The sequence below is a fragment of the Mesoplodon mirus genome (genome assembly GCF_964341445.2).
Source record: "Mesoplodon mirus genome assembly, chromosome: 2".
Taxonomy (NCBI): Eukaryota; Metazoa; Chordata; class Mammalia; order Artiodactyla; family Ziphiidae; genus Mesoplodon; species Mesoplodon mirus.
Genome location: NC_138977.1, coordinates 31,698,391 through 31,721,355, shown reverse-complemented (window position 1 = coordinate 31,721,355; position 22,965 = coordinate 31,698,391). Strand labels below are relative to the sequence as shown.

The window sequence follows — 22,965 nt, the reverse complement described above, 5'->3', positions numbered from 1 at the left end:
TGAATAGCGTACCTATGAACATTCATGTACGAGTTTTTGTGCAGACATATGTTCTCTTTTATCTTAAGTATATACCTGAGGAAGGAGAGGTCAGAGGTCATGGGGGCAGGAGGCGTTCCTGCCACTGGCCTAGTTGCTGTGTAGCAGAGAGGTAGGCATCCGCCACCACGTTCTGGAAGGTTCTTGGGCTCGACTAGGGCAGTAGCGCCGGGACTTCAGGTCTCTGCTGGCTGAGTGGAGCCGCCACCATGTTTGGCCGCTTGGTGGTGGGGAGGCTGGTGCAGACAGCTGCACAGCAAGTGGCAGAGGATAAATTTGTTTTTGACTTGCCTGATTATGAAAATATCAACCGTGCTGTGGTTTTTATGCTGGGAACAGTCCCATTTCCTGAGGGAATGGAAGGATCTGTCTACTTTTCCTATCCTGATTCAAATGGAATGCCAGTATGGCAACTCTTAGGATTTGCCACAAATGGGAAACCAAGTGCCATCTTCAAAATTTCAGGTCTTAAATCTGGAGAAGGAAGCCAGCACCCTTTTGGAGCCATGAATATTGTCCGAACTCCATCTGTTGCTCAGATTGGAAGTTCAGTGGAATTACTGGACAGTCTGGCTCAGCAGACTTCTGTAGGTAATGCTGCTGTGTCTTCAGTTGACTCATTTACTCAGTTCACACAAAAGATATGGACAGCTTCTACAGTTTTGCTTCATTTGATGTCTCTCAGGCCCAGATGACACCAAGTCCATCTGAAATGTTCATTCCAACAAATATGGTTCTGAAATGGTATGAAAACTTCCTAAAATGACTAGCGCAGAACTTTGTCTTTTGGAAAACATAATTTGAATAAAATATTTTTAATGGAAAAAAAAGTATATACCTATGACTGAGTTATATGGAAACTGTATGTTTAACATTCTGAGGAACTGCCAGACTGTTTTCCAAAGTGGCTGCACCATTTTACTCCCCCACCAGCAGTGTACAAGGGTTCCAATTTCTCCACATCCTCACCAGCACTTGTTATGTCTTATTAATTATAGCCGTCTTAGTGGATATAAAGTGGTATCGTGTTGTGGTTTTGATTTGTATTTCTCTGATGTTTAATGATATTGAGCATCTTTTCATGTGCTTATTGGACATTTGTTTATCTCCTTTGGAGAAACATCTATTCAGATTCTTTGTGTGTTTTTAATTGGATTATTTGTCTTTTTATTATTAGAAATGAGTTCTTTATATATGCCAGATACAAGTCCCTTATCAGATATATGACGTGCAGATACTTTCTCCCCTTCCATGGGTTATCTTTTCCCTTTCTTGTTGGTATCTTATAAAAACAAAAAGTTATCATTTTTATGAAGGACAGTGTATCTGTTTTCTTTTTTGTTGCTTGTGCTTTTGGTGTCATAGCTAAGAAGCCATTGCCTAATCCAAGGTCACAAATATTTACACACCCTTTTTTTTTTTTTTTTGAGATAGCATGAGGAGTTTCCCATACACCCTTCACCGAGCTTAACTTCGTATCCGTAGAACAATTAGTAAGAAATTAACGTTGGTGCAGTACTGTTAACTAAACTACAGACTTTATTCAGATCCTTTTCTATCCAGGACCCCACATTGCTTCAGCTGTCACGTCTTCTCATATCAGGTCTACTTCAGTGTGGTAATTCCACTGTCTTTTCTTGTCTCTCATGACCTGGCACTTGCAGTGTGGACTGGTCAGGCATTTTGTAGGAGGTCCCTCGATCCGAGTCTGTCTGGTGCTTTCTCTTGATTAGACTAAGGTTGTGGATTTGGGAGAGGCATAGCACAGAGATGAGGAGCCCTTCTCATCACATTACATCATGTGATGCCTGTATGTCTTATTGCTGGTAATGGTAAACTTGATCACTTGGGTAAAGTGTCTGTCATATTTCTCCACTGTAAAGCTAGTATTTTTCCCTGCCACACTCTACTTGTTGGAAGCTAATCCCTAAGTTCAGCCCATACTCAAAAGCAGAGAATCAAATAATTTGTGGATCTATCACCATAATCTTTTTTTAAATTTATTTATTTATTTATTTTTGGCTGCGTTGGGTCTTTGTTGCTGTGTGCGGGCTTTCTCTAGTTGTGGTGAGCGGGGGCTACTCTTCGTTGTGGTGCACAGGCTTCTCATTGCTGTGTCTTCTCTTGTTGCGGAGCATGGGCTCTAGGCCCATGGGCTTAGTTGTGGCACATGGGCTCAGTAGTTGTGGCATGCGGGCTCTAGAGTGCAGGCTCAGTGGTTGTGGCTCACGGGCTTAGTTGCTCCGTGGCATGCGGGATCTTCCCGGACCAGGGCTCAAACCCGTGTCCCCTGCATTGGCAGGCGGATTCTTAACCACTGTGCCACCAGGGAAGTCGTCACCATAAACTTTTATACTTTGACTTTTCCTGTTAAAATCATTGATCAAATGGAATTCATTTTCATATAAGGAGAGAGGTATACTTTTTTCCAAATTTTCTACCTGTCTCTGACCATTTAATGAGGAGCTGTCTCTTCTTCCTTATTTGAAATGGTGTCTTTATCATATGACAGATCCTTAAGTGTATTCCGTCTGTTTCTAAACTCTTTATTCTGTTCCTTTGATTATTCCATCCCTTCTCCCATAACAGACTTTTAATTATTTAAGCTACAAATATAAGTTTTTGTATCTTTCAGGCCTATTCCCAAGGGAGGATTCTCTGCCCTTCTTTTATTAAGGGAAGGATTGCCATGGAGAGGAGTACCAGAGAAGGGAGTGAGAAATTGAAGATACAGGAGTTGTGGGGGGGGGTGTCTTTGACCTAGGAGTGTCTCTAAGAAGATGGGGAGGGTTAGCCTCGTCATCCAGGTGGAAGGATTACTCTAAGTAAGGAGAAAAGACATCTCTTTATTATAACCTGAGAGAATGGACAAAGGACAGACACAATACATATTACATTAGAGGTTCTTGCCAGGAATTGAGACAGTTCCCAGCTAATTGCTTCTGTCTTTCTGTGAGGTTTGATGTGCTTGGTTTCAGGTAAGGGAGGGAGGAGATAGAGGTGAAGGTTTAAGGACGACAGAGGTTTAATGAACATTCTTGCAGATAAATCTTTGCACACTTCTGTTTATTTCTATAAAATCCTATTTGCTAACTCAGAGAACAGATACGTTTTTGAGGCTCTCAGAAGATGCTGCTATATGGCAGCGTCCACTTAATTTAAAAGGAAGCTGACCATAAAACGCAGTTTGCCACCTTGTCCCGGCATAACCATTAGTACTGCCCCTTATTACTTTAAAAGTATCCAGTTTAGGTGATAAGTTATATGGTCATCCTATTTATAGATGAAGCTTGACATGAGGTAAATTGAATAAATTAGTTTATTAGATACTTTAAAAATGTTATAATTTGAAAACACTGCTTTCTGAGGAAAAGCCAGCTGAATTATTCACCTAGGAAAGAGACAATTCACAGCTAAGGGCTCTGCAGCATAGATGTAACTATTCACTGACAGTCCACAGTGTTAATGTGTCCAAAAGATATACATGTTTCCAAAGAGAAGGCATCACGTGGACTCATACAATTTCAGGTCAAGGTGGTACCTCAGTGGGGGAGTTCCTTGGCGGTCCAGTGGTGAGGATTCAGCACTTTCACTGCCGTGACCCTGGTTTCAGTCCCTGGTTGGGAAACTTAAGATGCCGCAAGCTGCGTGGTACGGCCCAAAACAAAAAAAGATGGTCCCTTAGTGATCACTTGGTAGCCCTTTACTTTTTTGAATGAGGAAACTGAAATCTAAAGCAGTTAAGTGATCTGTTTAAGGGTTTAGGGTAATTAACAGAAAATCAAACAGAAGCCAGATCTGATCCCCAATTGTAGATTTTTTTGTTTTTGCTTTAAAAATTTTTTTTTCAATCTACTCCTGAGAAAAACTAATTAGAAAAATAATACTGTCCATGATTTTTGTGCAGCATACCCAGCATACCAGTGCTTTCATGCCTTACAAATTAAGAAAAATTATCTACCTCTGTGTGCTACAAGATGGTCTTCAACTTCTGCTGTACCTCGAATCACTACCCACTATACTGTTCATCCCCGGGATAAGGACAAGCGATGGGAAGGTAAGTAATCGTTTCTGTAAAATTGTTGAGACTTTTCTAGACAGTTTGTATCATTTTTTGGAGGTAAATACTATATTTTTCATGATAGTGTAAAATCATCTAATAATATTTTATAACTTTACAAAATCTGTTACATATTAATATTTAGATAAGCAAACGCTTGCAAACTTTCTCAGTAATAAAAGTTGGTTTATGGAAGCTAAAATAAGATACGTCCTCGAACAGAACCTAAGAGAACAATAAACTAAGACAGTAATGGACTTAGTATAATTCTCATGGAAAGCAGAGGGGTTATTTCTATAAATAATGCTCTAAAGGATAGTGGGTACTTGTAACCCAGCCTGTAACTTTATCAGGTAATAGTCATCCCAGAATTGATATGTGGGTTTGGAGTATAGTTGATTTACGGTGTTGTGTTACTTTCTGCCTTACAGCAAAGTGAGTGGAATCTAAAAAAATGGTACAAATGAACTTCTTCGCAAAGCAGAAATGGAGTTACAGATGTTACATATGTTTAAACCCTCTCCCCTCCAGGGGTGAACATGGAGCGGTTTACAGATGAGGCAGACGTGGTAATCGTGGGTGCCGGCCCTGCGGGGCTCTCAGCAGCTGCTCGGCTCAAGCAGCTGGCGGCCCAGCACGAGAAGGACATCCGCGTGTGTCTGGTGGAGAAAGCTGCTCAGATAGGCATGCACACACTCTCGGGGGCTTGCCTGGATCCACGAGCTCTCCAAGAGCTGTTCCCAGACTGGAAGGAGAAGGGAGTATGAAAAGTAGTTTTTTATACCCAGTCTCGTCTTTATTGCATCTCTATTTCCAAATGAAAGGAATGTGGAAAACCTTTTCACCCAGTTCTGTCTCTTAGAGGATACTTGTAGATAGGTTTTTAATATTAAAAGGGCCAAAAAATTTGAATCATATCAAATATAGTTAAAATTTTAAGCTATTAACTCATCCTTATTTAATGCCTTCTGCACATAGCATCTGTGTACTGGATTTATGAGAGGGTATTATCTTGAGAAGATCTTTGAATAAATACAGCTTTTTGATTTTGAGGGTATTTTCTAACTTGTTCCATGGGTGTTTATATCATTGTTCTTAATAAAGTGTTCTATAACTTTCCTGGGACATTGCAGTATCTAAAGCCAAGGAGGATAATTTAATCTAATTTTCTAAGGAAGTACATTAATAAGACCCCTTATAACATAAGCAGAAAAGTCACTGGTATGACACACAGAGAATCAAGAGCTAGTTTTACTGCAGTCGTCATTTGTATGACCTTGGTTAAAATATTGTACTCTATGCATCTCAGTTTTTTTCTTCTGTAAGATGGGGTTTTCTTTGTTGTTGCTTTATTTTTGGCTGCATTGGGTCTTCGTTGCTGCACGTGGGCTTTCTCTAGTTGCAGCGAGCAGTGGCTGCTCTTTGTTGCGGTGCACGGGCTTCTCACTGTGGTGGCTTCTCTTGTTGCAGAGCATGGGCTCTAGGCACACGGGCTTCAGTAGTTGTGGCACGCGGGCTCAGTAGTTGTGGCTCACGGGCTCTAGAGCACAGGCTCAGTACTTGTGGCACATGGGCTTAGTTGCTCCACGGCATGTGGGATCTCCCCAGACCAGGGCTCAAACCCGTGTCCCCTGCATTGGCAGGCAGATTCTTAACCACTGTGCCACCAGGGAAGCCCTGTAAGATGGGTTTTATTACGCCTGTTCAAGGTATTCAGTGTTAGAATATTTTGTATCTGTGAACATACTCTGTAAAGATTGTTAAAAAACAAAATTCATCTGAGTAAATTTAAAGATCAAATTGACTTTATTCAGTGATTCTGGGCAGCATCCCATCTAGCAAACAGAAGGGAGCTCCAAGGAGCAGCAGAAGAGGAAAGGGTTTGACAGGCAGAAAGGGGGTGGGGCACAGAAGTCATAAGCAAAAGGGTTATTTCAGGGTATTCCCTGGCAGTCCAGTGGTTAGGACTCTACAATTTTTTTAAAAAGTAGGGGGGAAGGGTTAGTTCAGGCACTGTCGCCTCCCAGGCAAGGCTGCATGTGGTGCCTCACGAGGACTGGTGGAGAGGCTGGCGGGTAAGGTTACATTCCTTGTAGAGGCCGGAACTGATTGAGGTTAAGGTCAGGGCTGGGTTTGCTGACCTGGGGCTTTGCACAAGGGACGACACTCTTCTTTCTAAAGTAGTGAGCTCCTTGGAACTAGAAAGGCTATAACTATGCCTAATTAACTTTCTGTCTTCAATGTTATATCAAAAATAGGTATCACTGAATTATTATTGACACAATATCAATTCTAATAGAAAAAGTTTTTCACATCAAAGCCTTATGTAGCCAGGCAGATCCAATCCTTTCCATACCTGTTAATTGCCTTTATCCAGAGGAAAACTAAAACTCTTCTCTTTCCATGGAGCAGGAAGTTACAGCAGGTGCCTAGGCACCTCCCACAGAGTTAGGGAGACAGGAAGACAGCCCCCCTGATGTTCACTTTCAAAGGTGGCTCCAAGGCCCCCAGCAAAGATATTCCTGGGATGCCAACTGGCTTATTTAGGTTTAAAAAGATTCCCATGCATCTCAAAGAGACAAAGGGTTTACTGGTGTCAAGTTCTCCAAAGGAAGTGATGGAAGAAAAGTGAGAATAGTTCCCTTTCCTTTTTGACACAGTAGTTTATGATTTGTATTTACCTCACAAATATGAACTAAAGTCCTTTTCTCTCCTCCTTTTCTTTCCAGGCTCCACTTAACACTCCCGTAACAGAAGATAGATTTGGAATTTTGACAAAGAAATATAGAATTCCTGTGCCAGTTCTCCCAGGTGAGGAATGATAAATACTCGTAGACTTACAGAATTCCACAGCTGGAAGGAGCTACATTTCATCGGGTGGAATCCCTTCCTTTTACAGATGAGAAAACTAAGGCCCAGAGACTCGAAGGACTTAACCAAAATTTCACAGCTAGCTTGTGGGGAAGAAAGCAGGCCTAGAGCCCAGTGCTTTTGTCTTCCAGTCCAGAAGAATTGAGATAGTCTTGTAAGGCAACCAGGAATTTTTAATTTAGTCTGTAATGTCGTTTTCAATGTAATAATTTGAACTCTAGACCAGAATTGTTAGAAAATAAATTGAACTTATGGCCATAAGATGATGCATGTGTATTTATGTAGAAATTAGACATTGATTAGAATTTCTAAATTAAGTGTTTCTGTTTTTGAGATGTTTTACCCATAAAAAGTCAGACCTCTAAACCAAGCCTGTATCTGTAGGTCTCCCAATGAACAACCATGGCAATTACATCGTGCGCCTGGGACATCTGGTGAGCTGGATGGGAGAGCAGGCGGAAGCCCTGGGCGTGGAAGTGTACCCCGGCTACGCGGCTGCAGAGGTTGGTGCGGCCCTGTTCTTAGTGCTTATAGGACACGGTCTCTGTTTCTTCTGAAAAGCAACCAAGATGGGTACAGAGGTAAATAGATGTATATTTTCAAAAAGCCGTAGGATGTTAGAATTGCAAGATCAGAAGAAATCTTAGCAAGATCTCACCCAAAGAGTACTGGAAGTCCTTGTCACCACATCATGTGACTGTCCAGCTTAGGACTGAACACCTTCAAGGATGAAAAAATATCTCCGATGTTTGGTTTGTTGGTGATACTCTCTTCCTTAAGTTGAGGAGACGTTTATTTACTGTTTTATACTGTGTGGAACAAATCTGTGCCCTCCTCCAGGGAGCACTCTCCAGTTATAACTATGCCCTGCTCTCCTTCCCCACCTTCGCAGGTGGTTTTTCTCTTCCCACTTAAATAGTCTCCGTTCTTAAAGCCACCATGTTACACTTTGAGTCCCTTCAGTATTCTCCTTGCCCTCCTCTGACCACATTCCCTTTTTATTCCCTTTCTAAGTGGCACCCAGAATGTCTGCACTACTTCAAGCCTGCTGTACAGCAGGGCCATTCCCCTCTTCATTCTGGAAACTGTTCTTCTAGTAATTTCCTCAAAATAACTCTTTGGGCAGCCACATCGGACTGTAGCTTCTCACTGAATACTGTTGGGGAAATTATTAAAAATAAAATCTCCTGCCAGCCCAGAAAAATCACCTCTACATATTATAAACAAGAATGAAACAGTTTTTTTCTTGCCAAGACTACAGTGCAGCTACAGGCCATCTGCTAGGGAGGTCGCCAAAACAGAAAGAAATCTCACCCTTTTACAGAGTCAGGCAGATACAGTCCATTACATGCACGTTAATCGTCTCTATCCAAAGGACAAATAAAGCGTCTTGTATCTTCGTGACAAGCGGGAAGTGACAACGCGGAGGCCATCACAGAGCCCAGACTCTTCCCCCAGAGAGAGGGAGACCGGCCACCATCCTCCTCCATGGTCACATCTCAGGTGTGTCCCCGAGTACTCAAGAAACACATTGCTGAGATACAGACCTGGCAGGAGTCTTACTTCGCTTTTAACATGACTCCCCTATATCTAAGAGAGACAGAGAAAGGGTTTACAGTTAAGTTTTCTAAAGGAAATGCTTAAAAAAATCTGGATGGGAGAGGGAGTTCTCTTGTTTTTGGCACAAGCGAAAATTGAAAAACGTCGTTTTTACCTTTACAGTATATAAACCAAATAAAACACATGGTCCCTGCATTACACTTGCCACTACTGATTTCTGGTTTCCCAGTTCACGCACATGCATTTGGTTTTGCATTTCATCCAATTAAACTGTGTTCGACAGGAATCAAAGTCCCAAGTAGGTGTTTTGTAGCATCCATGATTTTCACTTTTTGAGTGTATCTGCACACATGCCCGCTTGCATGCGCTCTTTCTCCCTCCGTGTCTCTCTCTGTCTCTCTCTGGTCCCTTGCAGCTCTCCTCTCCTCCCCAGGTTTTGTACACCAAGGCCGTCTTCGGGTCCAGGCCATAGCCACATACTACTGTGGATTTGTTTTCAAGGTGTCACATCCACTGCTGCTGGTTCTTGTTCCACCTTTCCTCTCCCGTGCTCTCTGCTGTGAGGTTCTAGTGTACAGTTTGTTCTTTCCTGTCCAAAGAGCATTTTCCTCCAGAGGAAACAGAAACCAAATAAGAGAGAGAATTGTTATTTCTCATCTTCAGAATCATACCTTTGACCAGTTTTCCCTCTTCTTTGTGATCCAGAAATAAACTTCAATCACCCTTGGGCTGCCTTCAGCCCCTCTCTGTTTTGTCTTGTTGTTTGGTCTTTTGGTTTTGGGGTCTGGGCTCACTGGAGACAGAGACTTTCCCGACACTGTCCTCAGCCGCCCACCTGATGGCCCAGCCTGTCACGGGCGCTGACCCCAAGTTCTGTGTACATGCCTTTGACCCCTGAACTCGGCAGAGGGCTTCCCGCTGCATCTTCCCGGCTACTTCGTTGTCCTCTGGCAGCTCCCTCTGTTCTTCCTCACCAGGTTGGGGCGTTTCCTTCATTTCCAGCTGTTTGAGCTGTGTTCTGTCTAGAAGGGAGTAGCTTAGAAGCACATCGCCTTTTTTGCCAGAACGTTCTTAAGCCTTTGTCTCTATAACCTTGAGAACAAGCTCACCTTCTAAAAATCGAAGGCTGTTTATTGTTTCTTTGCAAGCAGTTGTGAATCCCTATGTGATAACCAAATGTGTTTTCATTCTAGGTCCTTTTTCATGAAGACGGTAGCGTGAAAGGAATTGCTACCAATGACGTAGGGATACAGAAGGATGGTGCGCCCAAGGTATGCACGTGAACAGTTCTGCGCTTCGCAAACTGACAGTGAAAGAGAAAGTCAACTCACACGCAATAATTTAGTCTTGCTTCAAACTGCACATTAATTAAGTGCATGTTAGAACATTAGTTATTAATGTGGAATTTTTCTCATTATTAAAAAATAGAGAAACATCTTTGAACTAACCATAATTTAGGCAAGTAGATATAACATGTTTAACAATAATTTTCTTAAAAGAAAAAACATGACATACAAATATCAAACAAACATGGGTCAAAAATTTTATTTCACTCATTAATTAATGAGGGAATCAGTAAGATATTACAACCAGTTCAAGGAGAATGAAAAACCATGCACACGTGGGTCAGCGGCTGGGCCACCTCCACAGTTTCCACTTCTGTGGACAAGAGTCATTTGCATTATTACTGTCAGTAATGCTGATGGAGTCTTTGACAGGATTTTGACATCTTTTGTTAAATGCAAAACTGATTGCCTTCATCTCTTTCAAAATAGGCTTTGATGGCCTTCTGGTTTTCACAACTTGTTATTTTTGCATTTGTAAAAGAAGAGCTCCTAAGACATGGATCTCACACTCTGTAAGATCCCTTGGAAAGGACAAGGAAAAAAAATACCTTGCTTTCCTATGATAACAAGAACAAAACACAAATTCACATCTTGATAAATTAACTTGCCTGTTCATGTTTATTTGTTGATTGTCTTAATTTCTCAACTAGAGTAGATCCTCCGTGAAGGTAGAGATCATGGAGGGTTACTCCAGAGCTAGCATAGTGCCAGGCAGTGCCGGGGCCTCAGTAGAGATTTGTCAACTCCTAGTTAGTCCTCTCTGCCATTCTAGAACAGAGCTGGGCATGTAGTCTAAGTCTCCTCCAGCAGATCATCCTGCTTTTCACTCCTTCCTGCATAGAGATTAGCAAGTGCCAAAGCTCTGAATCTTACCTGCATCGTCGTTCTCCTAGTGGCCTGGCTGGCTACACCAGAATCACATGAGGCCTTGGGGCTCAGCCTACCCTGTGGCAGGGCCCAAGAAACTGTCTTATATCAAGCCCCAGGGATTCTGATGCATAGCCAGGTTTGCAACACCTATTATCTTATCCTGCTTCTTATGGTGTGACATGTACCCTCAGCACAGGCCAGACTCTGATAGCAGGAGTTTGCAACAAAGTAAGTTCATTGCAGGGCGCCCAGCAAGGGGGTGTGAGACAAGCCTCTCAGATCCACTGCAGCCTGGTCTTCGGGTTCGGGGTGTTTTAAAGCAGAAGAATAAAGAAGCTGGGAAGAATCATCATCTCGTGACACGTCTTACTCTGTTTCGGGGGTCAGGGTGTCTCTGGTTGACAATGCTCTGGCTGGGTGGTCCACGCCTCAGGGGTCTCTGGGCTCATCTTGCCCTGGAGAAACAGCCTGAGTTTGTACGTTAGTGATGAGATCTACAAGAGCCATTTTAGTACAGTGACTATGTTATCAGTGACAGCCATTGTAGTCATCGGACTCTAGTTGACTGGTGTTGAGTGAGCACAGGATGAGGTCAGAGGGCACAGAAAGGGAACAGAGTTCTGGATGGAGAGGAATCATGAACTCAGTAAGGGAGCTCAGGCTTAAGGGAACTCAGTGATGATAAAAGGATAATGTCTTTCCTATATTCTTTCCTGTGTTACGGCTATTCTTTTCTGTATTATGATCATTTGATTATAAATTGCATTTTATTCTTTAAAAATGTCCATATTTAATATTACAATAACATTGAAGCATGTAAATTCTACCATTCTGATAGTTCTTTTTGTGTGTGTATTGTCAGGATATTTGTTCAAATGTATATTTTTGTGTCTTGTGCTTTGTAGTTGTAAAAACACTCATATATTGTATTTATATAGATATAAAAGCATAGAAGAGTATACTGGAGTCTCAGTAATTTGAGTTTGTAAATTTCTTTTTCTTTCTTTTTTTAATTTATTTATTTTTGGCTGTGTTGGGTCTTCGTTGCTGTGCGCGGGCTTTCTCTAGTTACGGCGAGCGGGGGCTACTCTTCGTTGTGGTGCACGGGCTTCTCATTGCGGTGGCTTCTCTTGTTGTGGAGCACGGGCTCTAGGTGCGCGGGCTTCAGTAGTTGTGGCACACGGGCTTAGTTGTTCCGCGGCACGTGGGATCTTCCCGGACCAGGGCTCGAACCCGTGTCCCCTGCATTGGCAGGTGGATTCTTAACCACTGCGCCACCAGGGAAGCCCATGCAAGTTTATTTTCATACGACCGGTAGGATGAGGAGAAGCAGGGATGGATTCTTTGTGCTCCACCAATTGGCTCCGTTGATCCCGGCGTGGTTAGGCTTCCTCCTGCTCTTGCACTGAAACATTCTCGTCGCTCACAGCACCTCCGCCTGGTGGTACCCAGTTCTCTGTCCTCTCACTTGGCCCCTGGTGGCCAGTGCTGGCACAGCTGAATAACTTCTTCCTTCCTGAAACGCTGTCTGGACCTGGCTTTTCACACCACCTTCTCCTGGTTTTCCTGGTGTTTCATGGCCCCTCCTGCCGCCTTTGCTTGCTCTTCCTCTGCTCCCTGTCCTCTGAGTATCCAGTGACAGGTCTTGAAACACGTCTCCCCTGAGTCCCAGAATCCTGTGTCCTGCTGCTCATTCAGTAGCTCTAATCTTAGGTCTAATAGGCATCTTACTGTCAGAATTCTGATGTGGATGTTTTCATGTTTCGGAGGTTAAGTAACTTGCCCAGGGTCAGGCCACTGTTAGGTAGTGGAGCTGGGGTTGGAATAGAGGCTCCAGAGCCGCCCCTTGCACACTAAGGAGCGTATTGCCTCTAAGAGGAATATTTTGGTCCATTAAGATCGAGTTGTTTTATAAGTGGTGCTGAGTAAACTGCATGTCCATCTGGAAGCAAAGAGTTAGACCTTCATTTTTTTTTAATTCTGATGATTTCTTAAAACAATAAAAAAATTAGAAATCTAGGTTATAATTACAACCTAGGTGTAGGGTAGATACCCCATCCTATAAAGGCAAGAAATTAAAAACCTATAAGAGGCAGGCCTTTTTTAACTATTTAAAAATTAAACACTTCTGTATACCAAAAATACTAGTGAGTCTGCAGATAAGCAGGAGATCGGGGGGAAATTTTTGACGACCCATGATGTCAAAGAGCACTTGTACATTGACAAGAAAAAAAGAGAACACAGTAGAAAAATGGGCGGAATCCTACAAAATGAAGAGCAGATCCCGGCGCACAGTAACCACTAGCCAGGAGGCAGGTCCTCTGATGTCTCTTATCTGGGCCCCAGGCTCCCGTGCCGGCTCCCCAGCCCTCCGCCAGCACCCGTGCCCTCCTCACGGCACACAGTCACACTTAGTCCTTGCACGCCCGCATAGTTATTTATGTTTAGCTCTGCCTCTGTGCCTCGCCCCAGGGAAAGGGACAGTGTTTTTCTATCATCTCTGCCCCAGTGCCTAGCATACAACCTGGCACACCAGAGGTGCTCAGTTAATATTTCTTGAATCAAAAAGAAAATGTTGCTGAAAAGAGTAATCCGGAAGATGCAAATTAAAATAGCAGTAAGTTAGCCAGCTCTACACTTAGCAAAACCGTGAAAGGAACAGTTATACTGTCACTAGCTAGAAATAGGAAAAGGGTCTTATACGCTGTGGGTGGAACTGTGAATTGTTCAGGCTTTGGGGAACGCAGTCTGGGAACATCTCGTAAAATAAGAGTAGGTGTGCCCTTTGACCAGTGCCACTACTGGGAACCTAGCTTACAGGAATAAAAGCACCAGCGTTGTAAGGATACATACACAGGGTGTATGTTTTATGACATTGCTTATCATCGCAAATAAACTGGAAACAGTGAATGCCTATTACCCATTAGCCGAATGGCTGGATAACCTACGGTGTTCCCACACGGACTACTGCCCGCCATTAAAAAGAAAGATTTGAGCCACATAGTGACTCGGAAAGGTTTCCATGAAGTATTACTGTGAGAAAAGTAAGACACAGAAAAGTCTGTATTATATGATGCTACCATTGTGAAATAAATCAGGAACCAAAAAAGTTGAGGTGTCTGTGTAAATACCTCAGTCCACAGGTGCATATGTATATATATTTGGGTAAAACTTGGCGTGCTAGGCTGTTAACAGGGTTTATGGACGAGTGAAGTATAGTAAGAGGAAGGAGATGGGAACAAATCCACAGGTACTGAGCACAGTCACTTATAGGACGTGTGTGCACGTATATGACGTTGGTGAGCTCTGCACAAGAGAAACACAGAGTCACCAACAAACGTGAAAGATGTTCGGACTCTCTAGTGACTGAACGTATGAAATCAGTAATGAAATAGTTCTTACCACTTAGACGGAAAATATTTCGCATCAAGGATATCAATCTGAGCCATGCTTATAATAGTGAAACAGCCTGGAATAACCTAAACGTCCAGTTATTGAGAGCAGATTGAGAAGGTAGGAATCTATTCAAGCATTAAAAATGAATGCTTAGGACTTCCCTGATGGCACAGTGGTTAAGAATCTGCCTGCCAGTGCAGGGGACACGGGTTCGAGCCCTGGTCTGGGAAGATCCCACATGCCGTGGAGCAACTAAGCCCATGCGCCACAACTACTGAGCCTGTGCTCTAGAGCCTGTGAGCCACAACTACTGAGCCCACGAGCCACAGCTACTGAGCCTGCATGCCTAGAGCCCATGCTCTGCAACAAGAGAAGCCACCACAGTGAGAAGCCTGTGCACCGCAATGAAGAGCAGCCCTTATTCTCTGCAACTAGAGAAAGCCCGCGCACAGCAATGAAGACCCAACACAGCCAAAAATTAATTACTTAATTTTTTTAATGAATGTTTAATTTGGTGTATATTGCCTTAGGCAAATCACTTTATATTGTATAATGTGAAAACAGTTATAAAATGCTTTGTCCGTATAAACCATTTTTTTGTATGAATGTGTCTGTGTACACACAATACCTGTAAACATATGAATGGAGAAATATCGGGAAATATATATTTCATAAGAGACTTTCCTTATTACTCTGCATTCCTTTATTCAGGAGCTTTACTGAGTACCTACCATGTGCCAGATATAAGTGCAAACTACAGAGAGCATGGGCTTCCCTGGTGGCGCAGTGGTTGAGAGTCCACCTGCCGATGCAGGGGACATGGGTTCGTGCCCCGGTCCTGGAAGATCCCACTTGCCATGGAGCGGCTGGGCCCGTGAGCTATGGCCGCTGAGCCTGCGCGTCTGGAGCCTGTGCTCCGCAACGGGAGAGGCCACAACAGTGAGAGGCCCGCGTACCGCAAAAAAAAAAAAAAAAAGAAGAAGAAGAAAAAAAAAAAATACAGAGAGCGAAAGAGAGAGAAAGACTTTGTAATTGTAGCTTATTTTTTCCCCTTGGAAAAAACAAATTTCAGTTTTACAGTATATATCCAGCAATAGAGAATAAGTAAAATTAAAGTGAAAAAAGCAAGTAGCTGAAGAGTATGTTTAGGATGATCCTGTTTGTGTTAGAAGGATATAAGTAGACTTATGTAGTTTTTTTATTCATGGAAATTTTCTGGCATATTCACAAGAAATCTATTAATAGTGTTTTTTGCTTCAAATCATGGGACTGGAAAATCAGGAACAATGGGGAAATGGCCTTTCACTTAAAAATAATTTTTTTTTAGTTATATAAGTTTCAGGTGTCTAGCATTATAATTCGACATCTGTATACACTAGACAGTTGTGAGCACCCCAAGCCTGGTTACCATCTATCACCACACGCTTGACCCCTTCACTCATTCCGGCTGCCCGCCTTCACTTCTCACTGTACATTCATTTGTAGATAATTTTTCATGGGGGGATGAGCATGCTTTATTTTTTTTTAAATTCATACAAACTTAACCATTCAATCAATATGACAAAGACACAAGATACATTATAAAATTAAATTAGATTCCACTTTCAACAGTGCTTAGTTCTGTTACTAAAATTATATATCTGCACCTTCTCTTCTATACCTGAATCATAGATCAATTCAAAACTGACCAGAATGTGAATATTTTTTAAATTGTCAAATATTACAATTTAACGTGTTCCTATTTCTTAGGCAACTTTTGAGCGGGGACTGGAACTACATGCCAAAGTCACAATTTTTGCAGAGGGCTGCCACGGACACCTGGCCAAGCAGCTGTACAGGAAGTTCAACTTGAGGGCCAACTGCGAGCCCCAGACGTACGGGATCGGGCTCAAGGAGGTACTCGAGTTTGCCGCTGTGACTTTCATGTGAAAAGATGAAGCTTACATTCATTTGTATTGTCATGTGGTTTATAATATTGATTTAATTTTATAGTTATATTTTTCATTAACCTGAAATGTTGATAATGACTGAAAATATTAGGGATATTTTTCAAGGGGCTGGAGAATATTACTAATCAAATTTCACTATTACCTAAATTGTGTCTGCATGTTCTAGTTGTTTTATCAAATGTTGATTGAAGTCTTGAATTTGAAAATATTTGTGATATTGATTTTTTTCATGGTAATGCCATCTGCCCTAATAGGATTTGACCTGTTATCCAATGCTCTTTGTAAAATGACCACATCCTACAAGAATTGTTTATTCAAAATTATAATGTAAAGATAATTTAGTTTATGAAATATACACTCAGCCATAGTATATTGACCTGCAGCCTAAAATTTAATTAGGCTGAGTGTTGTATATTTTCTCAGTTTATCCAAACCTTAGGTCTATTAGTGTAAAAGTTTCATCATAACTCTTTTGTTAAAAATCTTTTTAGGGTAAAGCTCAGAAAGTTTCAAATTCTATATATAACTAGATTCATTATATTGTGAATAAGGGCTTAATTGTTTTGGTAGACTGTACATAATTCTATGTGATGGCACATAATATCTGATTTTTAGATAATATTTCCTGTGGAAATTGTTGTTTGCAATTTAAAACGTAACCATTCTGAAAACAGGATGATCAGTTAGCTTCAGTCGGGGGGAGGGTGGTACAGGAGGGAGCACACTTTTTTTTTTTACTGAAGAATAACATCTGTCCTGTAAAGCAACAGATCCGAAGTGCAGGGCGCAGCTCACGTTCATGAGGTGAACACGCCCGTGTGGCCGTCACCAGGTCAGGGTGTAGGTGGTTCCCAGCACCCCATCTCTCCAGCGGCATTTCCCACAATTGCATGAACGCCTTACCCGTCTGAGAACTTAATGTCTTACAGAGTTCCTGACCTGTTTCTTTACTCCAATCATCCTGCTGCAGTTTGATGTCATTTTCTGGGATATTTGAAGTACTTTTTTGTGTGTTTCTCTTATTTCTGCTTTTCAGTTGTAACTTTCATAAAGAAGACATAAAACTTAGCAACTTTTATACATGTGGTGACATAAAACATCTAAGTAATACTCTAGGACTTTTTTTTAAGTTATGGATTATTGATGAGAAGAAGTGGAAACCCGGGAGAGTCGACCACACTGTTGGCTGGCCCCTGGACAGGAACACGTATGGGGGCTCTTTCCTCTATCACCTGAATGAAGGGGAGCCCCTCGTAGCTCTCGGCTTCGTGGTAAGTTACACTCCGTGATGGGAAGTTCCACTCTGAGAGCCACTGGGTCTTCAGTGTCACAAAACCAGGGCTTTGCATCTGGAGGATGTAAAAGGCTTCTCATTTAAAGCTTCCTCTCTGCTTTTATCCACATCTGAAGTGCTTATAGCCACTGTAGACAGTGGTCTGCTTCAGCTCACATAGCTGTAGTACAGTAGCTGCTACATGCCAGGCCCTGTGCTGGATGCTTCCCTGGGAATCCTGGTCCATAAAAATCCTGTGAAGTTGGTCTAGCGTTATTTTACTGGTGGGAAAACTGAAGTCCAGACAAGCTAAACAGCCTTCCCAGACACACGCATTAAGTGACAGAGGCAGGATTCATGCCCAAACCTGTCTGACCTGAAGCCCATGTCCACTGTGGCACACCACTGCAGGAAGTGCAGTCCACACTGGGTTTGAACCTCTAACTAAAACAGGACCATTTCCTCCCTTTTGGTCGCTTAAACATCTTTACAGTAAATTACATCTTGAACATTACAAGGAATGGAAAAGTGATATGAGTTACTGCACCTTGCAGTTGCAGCTTTATAGTTCAATGTCATGGTTAGACTTTTATATGACACGTTGTTAAATTTATGTATTGTTGTGTTCGGTGCATCACTTCGATTTAGTTTTTATAGTGACTTAATCTTTTCAAAGCAAAAAAGGTTTGGTTATTGATTTCAGCATTTTGGTAAAAATGTAATCTCTAATGTTTTTCACCTTTTTTTGTAAGTGTGATTACATTCTTTTTCTTCATTTTTGCCTCAGTAGTACTGCATCGAGCTTATTAGTTTATTTCTGGAGTTGGTATTGAGAAATGAATGATAAATTATTACAGCTCCTTTTGTAGAAACATAATGTGCAACACTTACCTACAGATATTTTTCTAATTTGGACTTTGATTTACAAATCACAATGATTTATTAATACGTTCTAAATATTTTCAAGTTCTGCCAATTATAAACACATGGCATCCTTTTGTTTACCCTTTCTTTTCCAAACAGATTTAATTGGGTTACTTATTTAAATTTGGGTCATTGCATACCTTTCTCCAAGTACTTTGAGTACAAGCAGTTTAATGTACATGTTCTCTGGTAAATATTGCTCACATTTCAGCCTGACATAATTTGAAATAACAATGTCTAATTTAAATATAAACATTTTAAGGTTGGTCTAGACTATCAAAATCCGTACCTAAGTCCATTTAGAGAGTTCCAGAGGTGGAAACACCACCCTAGCATCCAGCCGACGTTGGAAGGCGGGAAAAGGGTTGCATATGGAGCCAGAGCCCTCAATGAAGGTGGCTTTCAGGTAACACTTCTGTGTTTTTAATCCTTATTTCTGTATTATAAATTCAACGTTGAAACATAAGGTAACAACTTTAGATAAAGGATAGAAGATTATCTCAGGAAGAAAATTTAAGTAACTAAGCAAAGCACCCTAGTATTTATAAAACTGTACCACACCAGAGTTAAATGACACCATGAATTTAGTTTTAAGGACATACTGATTTCTAGAGAAAAATTCATGGGCTTTTTTGTTTGTTGGTTTGTCTTTAACCAGAGAATTTAAACTATGTGATCCAAGATCTTTTCCTTTATTCCTTTGCTGCCAGGAAACTCAAGGACAGATGTAGTTTTCAGCAAAGGTAATTAATTAGTCTCAACTACCTAGTGTCATCCATGCCCTTTAGGTGGCCTCTGTTAAGTTTTTACCCTTAATTGTCCTATTTTAGTATATGCTCAAAATAAATACTATCAAATGCAGTTAATTTATTATCTAGTTATTAAACAATGAAATAATTTATTAAGTATTTAGTTATTAAACAATGAAATAAGAGCTAGATGGCGAACTATGATAAAAGCTATTAGAACTGTTTTGGAAATAGTATTAGACAGGTAAGATGATCTAAAAGTCAGCTCTAAAACTTATACCAAACGGTTTGGTCAAGTTAATTAACTCCACGGGCGTTAAGGGATCATCTGTAAAATAAAGATCCCTTCTGTCTCTAATATTCTAGGAATCTAGAACTACTGATATTTTAGAAATCTGATATCTTTTTGTATTTAATCTGTTGTAAAAGTAACAAATAGATCATAGAAAATTGGGGAGAAAAGTTGACTTAACCTTTAAAGTGAAGTTCTAAATACATTCATAAAGTCAAGTAAAATCACAGCTAAATTATGAATGTCATCACTAGAACCCTAAAAATAACACTCCCTAAGTTCCGTTGCTGCGGGGTTACCTCCCGTGATGAGGTTTTTATTTCTGGAGCAGTTATTCATTTGCAGTAATATTTGCTAAATTTCCTATGTTCAAGCCCATTAAACATTTTTTTTTGTGTGTGTGTGTGGTACGCGGGCCTCTCACTGTTGTGGCCTCTCCCGTTGCGGAGCACAGGCTCCGGTCGCGCAGGCTCAGCGGCCATCGCCCACGGGCCCAGCCGCTCTGCAGCGTGTGGGATCCTTCCAGACCGGGGCACGAACCTGTGTCCCCTGCATCAGCAGGCGGACTCTCAACCACTGCGCCACCAGGGAAGCCCCCCATTAAACTTTTTTGAATAATGTGCATAATACCTATTGCCAGCCTAATTCTGCTCTTTAATTTATAGTGTAAAGGCTTCTGTATATTCAGTAGTACATATAGACTCGTGTTTATGACACCTGCCTTGTGTGCTTCAGCATCTCAGATGATCTTTAGATGAGCAGGAAGAGATAACCCCACACACACAATACACTTTTTACCTAAGTTTTCTGATTTAATTAGTCAAAGATTCAGAAACTTACTTCCATTAAGTTTTTGAAGACCCTTCAGAGACAAAAATTTGGAACATCCAATTTTATTTTGCGCTAACAAGTATTACATGACTTTTTATTTCTCTTTCTTCAGTCTGTACCAAAACTCCCCTTTCCTGGTGGGTTTCTAGTATTTGACCCCTGTGGGGTTTTTTTGGGGGGGGGTTCTTTTTTTTTCTTTTAGTGCAGGGAAGTGTAATGTTATTTTGGTGCAGAAATAGATTAGGTTACAGAAAAGTCCTAGGAAAAGAAAGTTACGAGACTGATTTTACCAATTGTCAGGTGGAAGGGTAAAATCTGTTACTGTAGAACTACTCCAGGCCATACCCATCTTCTTCAGCGATATGGCCTGGTTCCTCATTTTAACCCCCGTTATTTTGTTTGTTTTTTTAATTTATTTTATTTACTTTTGGCTGCCTTGGTTCTCCGTTGCTGTGCGCTGGCTTTCTCTAGTTGCGGCAAGCGGGGGCCACTCCACACTGCGGTGCGCGGGCCTCCCATTGCAGTGGATGGCCTCTCCCGCTGTGGAGCACAGGCTCTAGGCGCGCGGGCTCAGTAGTTGTGGTGCACGGGCTTAGTTGCTCCGCGGCATGTGGGCTCTTCCCGGACCAGGGCTCGATCCCGTGTTCCCTGCATTGGCAGGCAGATTCTTAACCACTGCGCCACCAGGGAAGCTCTAACCCCCGTTTAATGGATGTCCCAGAATACATCTCTCTGTACGACTTTTCCTGGGTCCCCCAGGTCCTTAACAAGATGTCCAGCTGCCCACACAGGGTAGGATCCTCCCAGAAGTGAAAAACACACATTTCCCTTGGGCCATAACATTTTTTATTCTTAGGACTTAAGCGCCCATTTGGAAGAATTTGCACTAGCAATCCATGTCCTTTTATTAAACGTCAGTCTTCTGGCTCTTGCATCAGACTTAGGATTAGCAGGGCCACAGCCTGATTTGAGAGGAGCATTGTCATGATCCAGGTTCCTAACCATTATCTCTGTCTGCAGCTCCTGGCATCCCAGAAAGCCCTTCCCCCTTGTTGTCTGCTCTGTGGCCCTGATTTCACGCTCTCTTATCTGCGTGGTTCTGATGCTGAGTTTGGTTGTAGAACAGCAGTCACCCCTGGGCCCGAGCCTTCTTGTACCAGCGTTGCTTTTGCTTCTCACCGCTCCTGCCTCGCAGTCAGAACTCTGTAATCATGGGAGCGCGGCCACAGCCCCTCGGCACAGCGGCTGATGGTGGCGGGCACCCTGTTGACCTCCTCTCCTCAGGGTCCCTCTCAGCCCATCGGCCACACTGTCAGGCACCCACCACTTTCGCAACAAAGACCCGTGGCATACTGTAGGAAGCCTCCAGGAGGGAAGAGCAACTGCATGGCTCTCTTCTTCCTTTCCACACTGTAGGTTACAGTACAGTCTCCTGAGGGAGGCAGTCGGTAACTTAGCTGCTACATCGTGGGGCTAAACCAAAACCATCACCCACCCTTTAGTACGTTGTTTTCCGTCAGCAGTGTATACTGAGGCCCAAACAACCATCTTAAAGTTTGTTTTGGAAATTCAGTTTATTCTTTGGTTAATTAAAATATATTATTTAAGGTAGTGGCTAATTGTGGCAATGCCATGATTAGAACCTAGGTTTCCCTCCCTGGACATCAAGGTAAAACAAGGAGGTATGAAAAGTTAAGATAACATCCTTTGTAAATCATGTGTTACCCACAATGCATGTAAAAGCAGATCACAATTGAGATAATAGACGTTCAGGTTTAGAGAATATTTCTAATTATGACATAGATATGTATAAATAAAAACATTTTATTTAAATGTTAATGCTCTGGTCTTAACATCTGTCTCATGTAGGTAAGTCATGCGGAGGGAGATGGAAAAAGTCTTAATAGAAAAAGAGTAATAGTTCTGATCCTCATTTTTAGAGGAGGAGAAAAACTGCCCTTGCTCTGATTTTTCTCTTCACTTGTATTCATTTTCATGTAATTTTTTTTTTCGGTTTTTCCCGACAGCTTTCAAAGAGGCTATAATTTGGAGTATTTGGTTCTGTTTGTTTAATTTGAACTAACAGATGCACTTTTGACTGTTTCTTTCCTCAGTCTATACCAAAACTCACCTTTCCTGGGGGCTTACTAATTGGTTGTAGCCCTGGTTTCATGAATGTTCCCAAGATCAAAGGGACCCACACAGCAATGAAAAGTGGGATTTTGGCAGCAGAATCTATTTTTAATCAACTAACTAGTGAGAATCTCCAATCAAAGACGATAGGTAAGAACTTCCATTTATTCTCAGGTTCTCCACGGGGACGTTTAAAAAGAAGCTATTTAAACATACACTCAGTGTACAGATAGAGGATGACAGTAGATACAGTTAGAAATCTTGGCGGTCTTGTATGTTTATTTCATTGGGCATTGGAAGATGCAGAGTGTGACTGTCCCTCTACACAAAGCGTCGAGATGCCTGCTGGGCAAAGCAAACTGCAGCCTGCTCGCGTGAGGAGGTTTTTACGGCCACGTGCCGTTTCATGAATGGAAAGTAGAGCGGGCCCGAGGTGTCGCGCCCCCTGGAAATAAGTTCGACGTGAGGGTCCCACCTCACATCGCACAGGCCCAGGTGGACCCTCGCGGGCGCCCCCCAACCTTCACTCCAGGGCAGGCAGCGGACCCGCCTCCGCCTTCACCTCCAGTCGCCCTCCATCCCGGACACGCTTCGTGGGTCCCAGGGGCACCCCGCTGACGGCCGGCCCCCGAGCTCCCTGCACCTCGGCTCGGATCTCTCTCCGGGGGCCTC

General features: G+C 42.3%; 1 protein-coding gene and 1 pseudogene across 3 annotated transcripts in view; both read left to right on the top strand.

Annotated features, from left to right (window-relative positions):
* ETFDH (electron transfer flavoprotein dehydrogenase) overlaps positions 1 to 22,965 on the top strand; it is a 34,529-nt gene that overhangs the window by 7,944 nt on the left and 3,620 nt on the right. For both annotated transcript variants that reach the window (XM_082605940.1, XM_082605941.1), the window contains exons 2-10: positions 3,947 to 4,096; positions 4,631 to 4,860; positions 6,829 to 6,910; positions 7,355 to 7,473; positions 9,724 to 9,801; positions 15,892 to 16,038; positions 17,222 to 17,362; positions 18,551 to 18,694; positions 22,275 to 22,443. In XM_082605940.1, the coding sequence (XP_082462066.1) occupies positions 3,947 to 4,096; positions 4,631 to 4,860; positions 6,829 to 6,910; positions 7,355 to 7,473; positions 9,724 to 9,801; positions 15,892 to 16,038; positions 17,222 to 17,362; positions 18,551 to 18,694; positions 22,275 to 22,443 (1,260 nt within the window). The remainder of the gene's footprint in view (positions 1 to 3,946; positions 4,097 to 4,630; positions 4,861 to 6,828; positions 6,911 to 7,354; positions 7,474 to 9,723; positions 9,802 to 15,891; positions 16,039 to 17,221; positions 17,363 to 18,550; positions 18,695 to 22,274; positions 22,444 to 22,965) is intronic.
* On the top strand, positions 249 to 868 carry LOC309794006 (protein Hikeshi-like; annotated as a pseudogene). The gene has a single exon. The product of its transcript is annotated as a protein Hikeshi-like (transcript).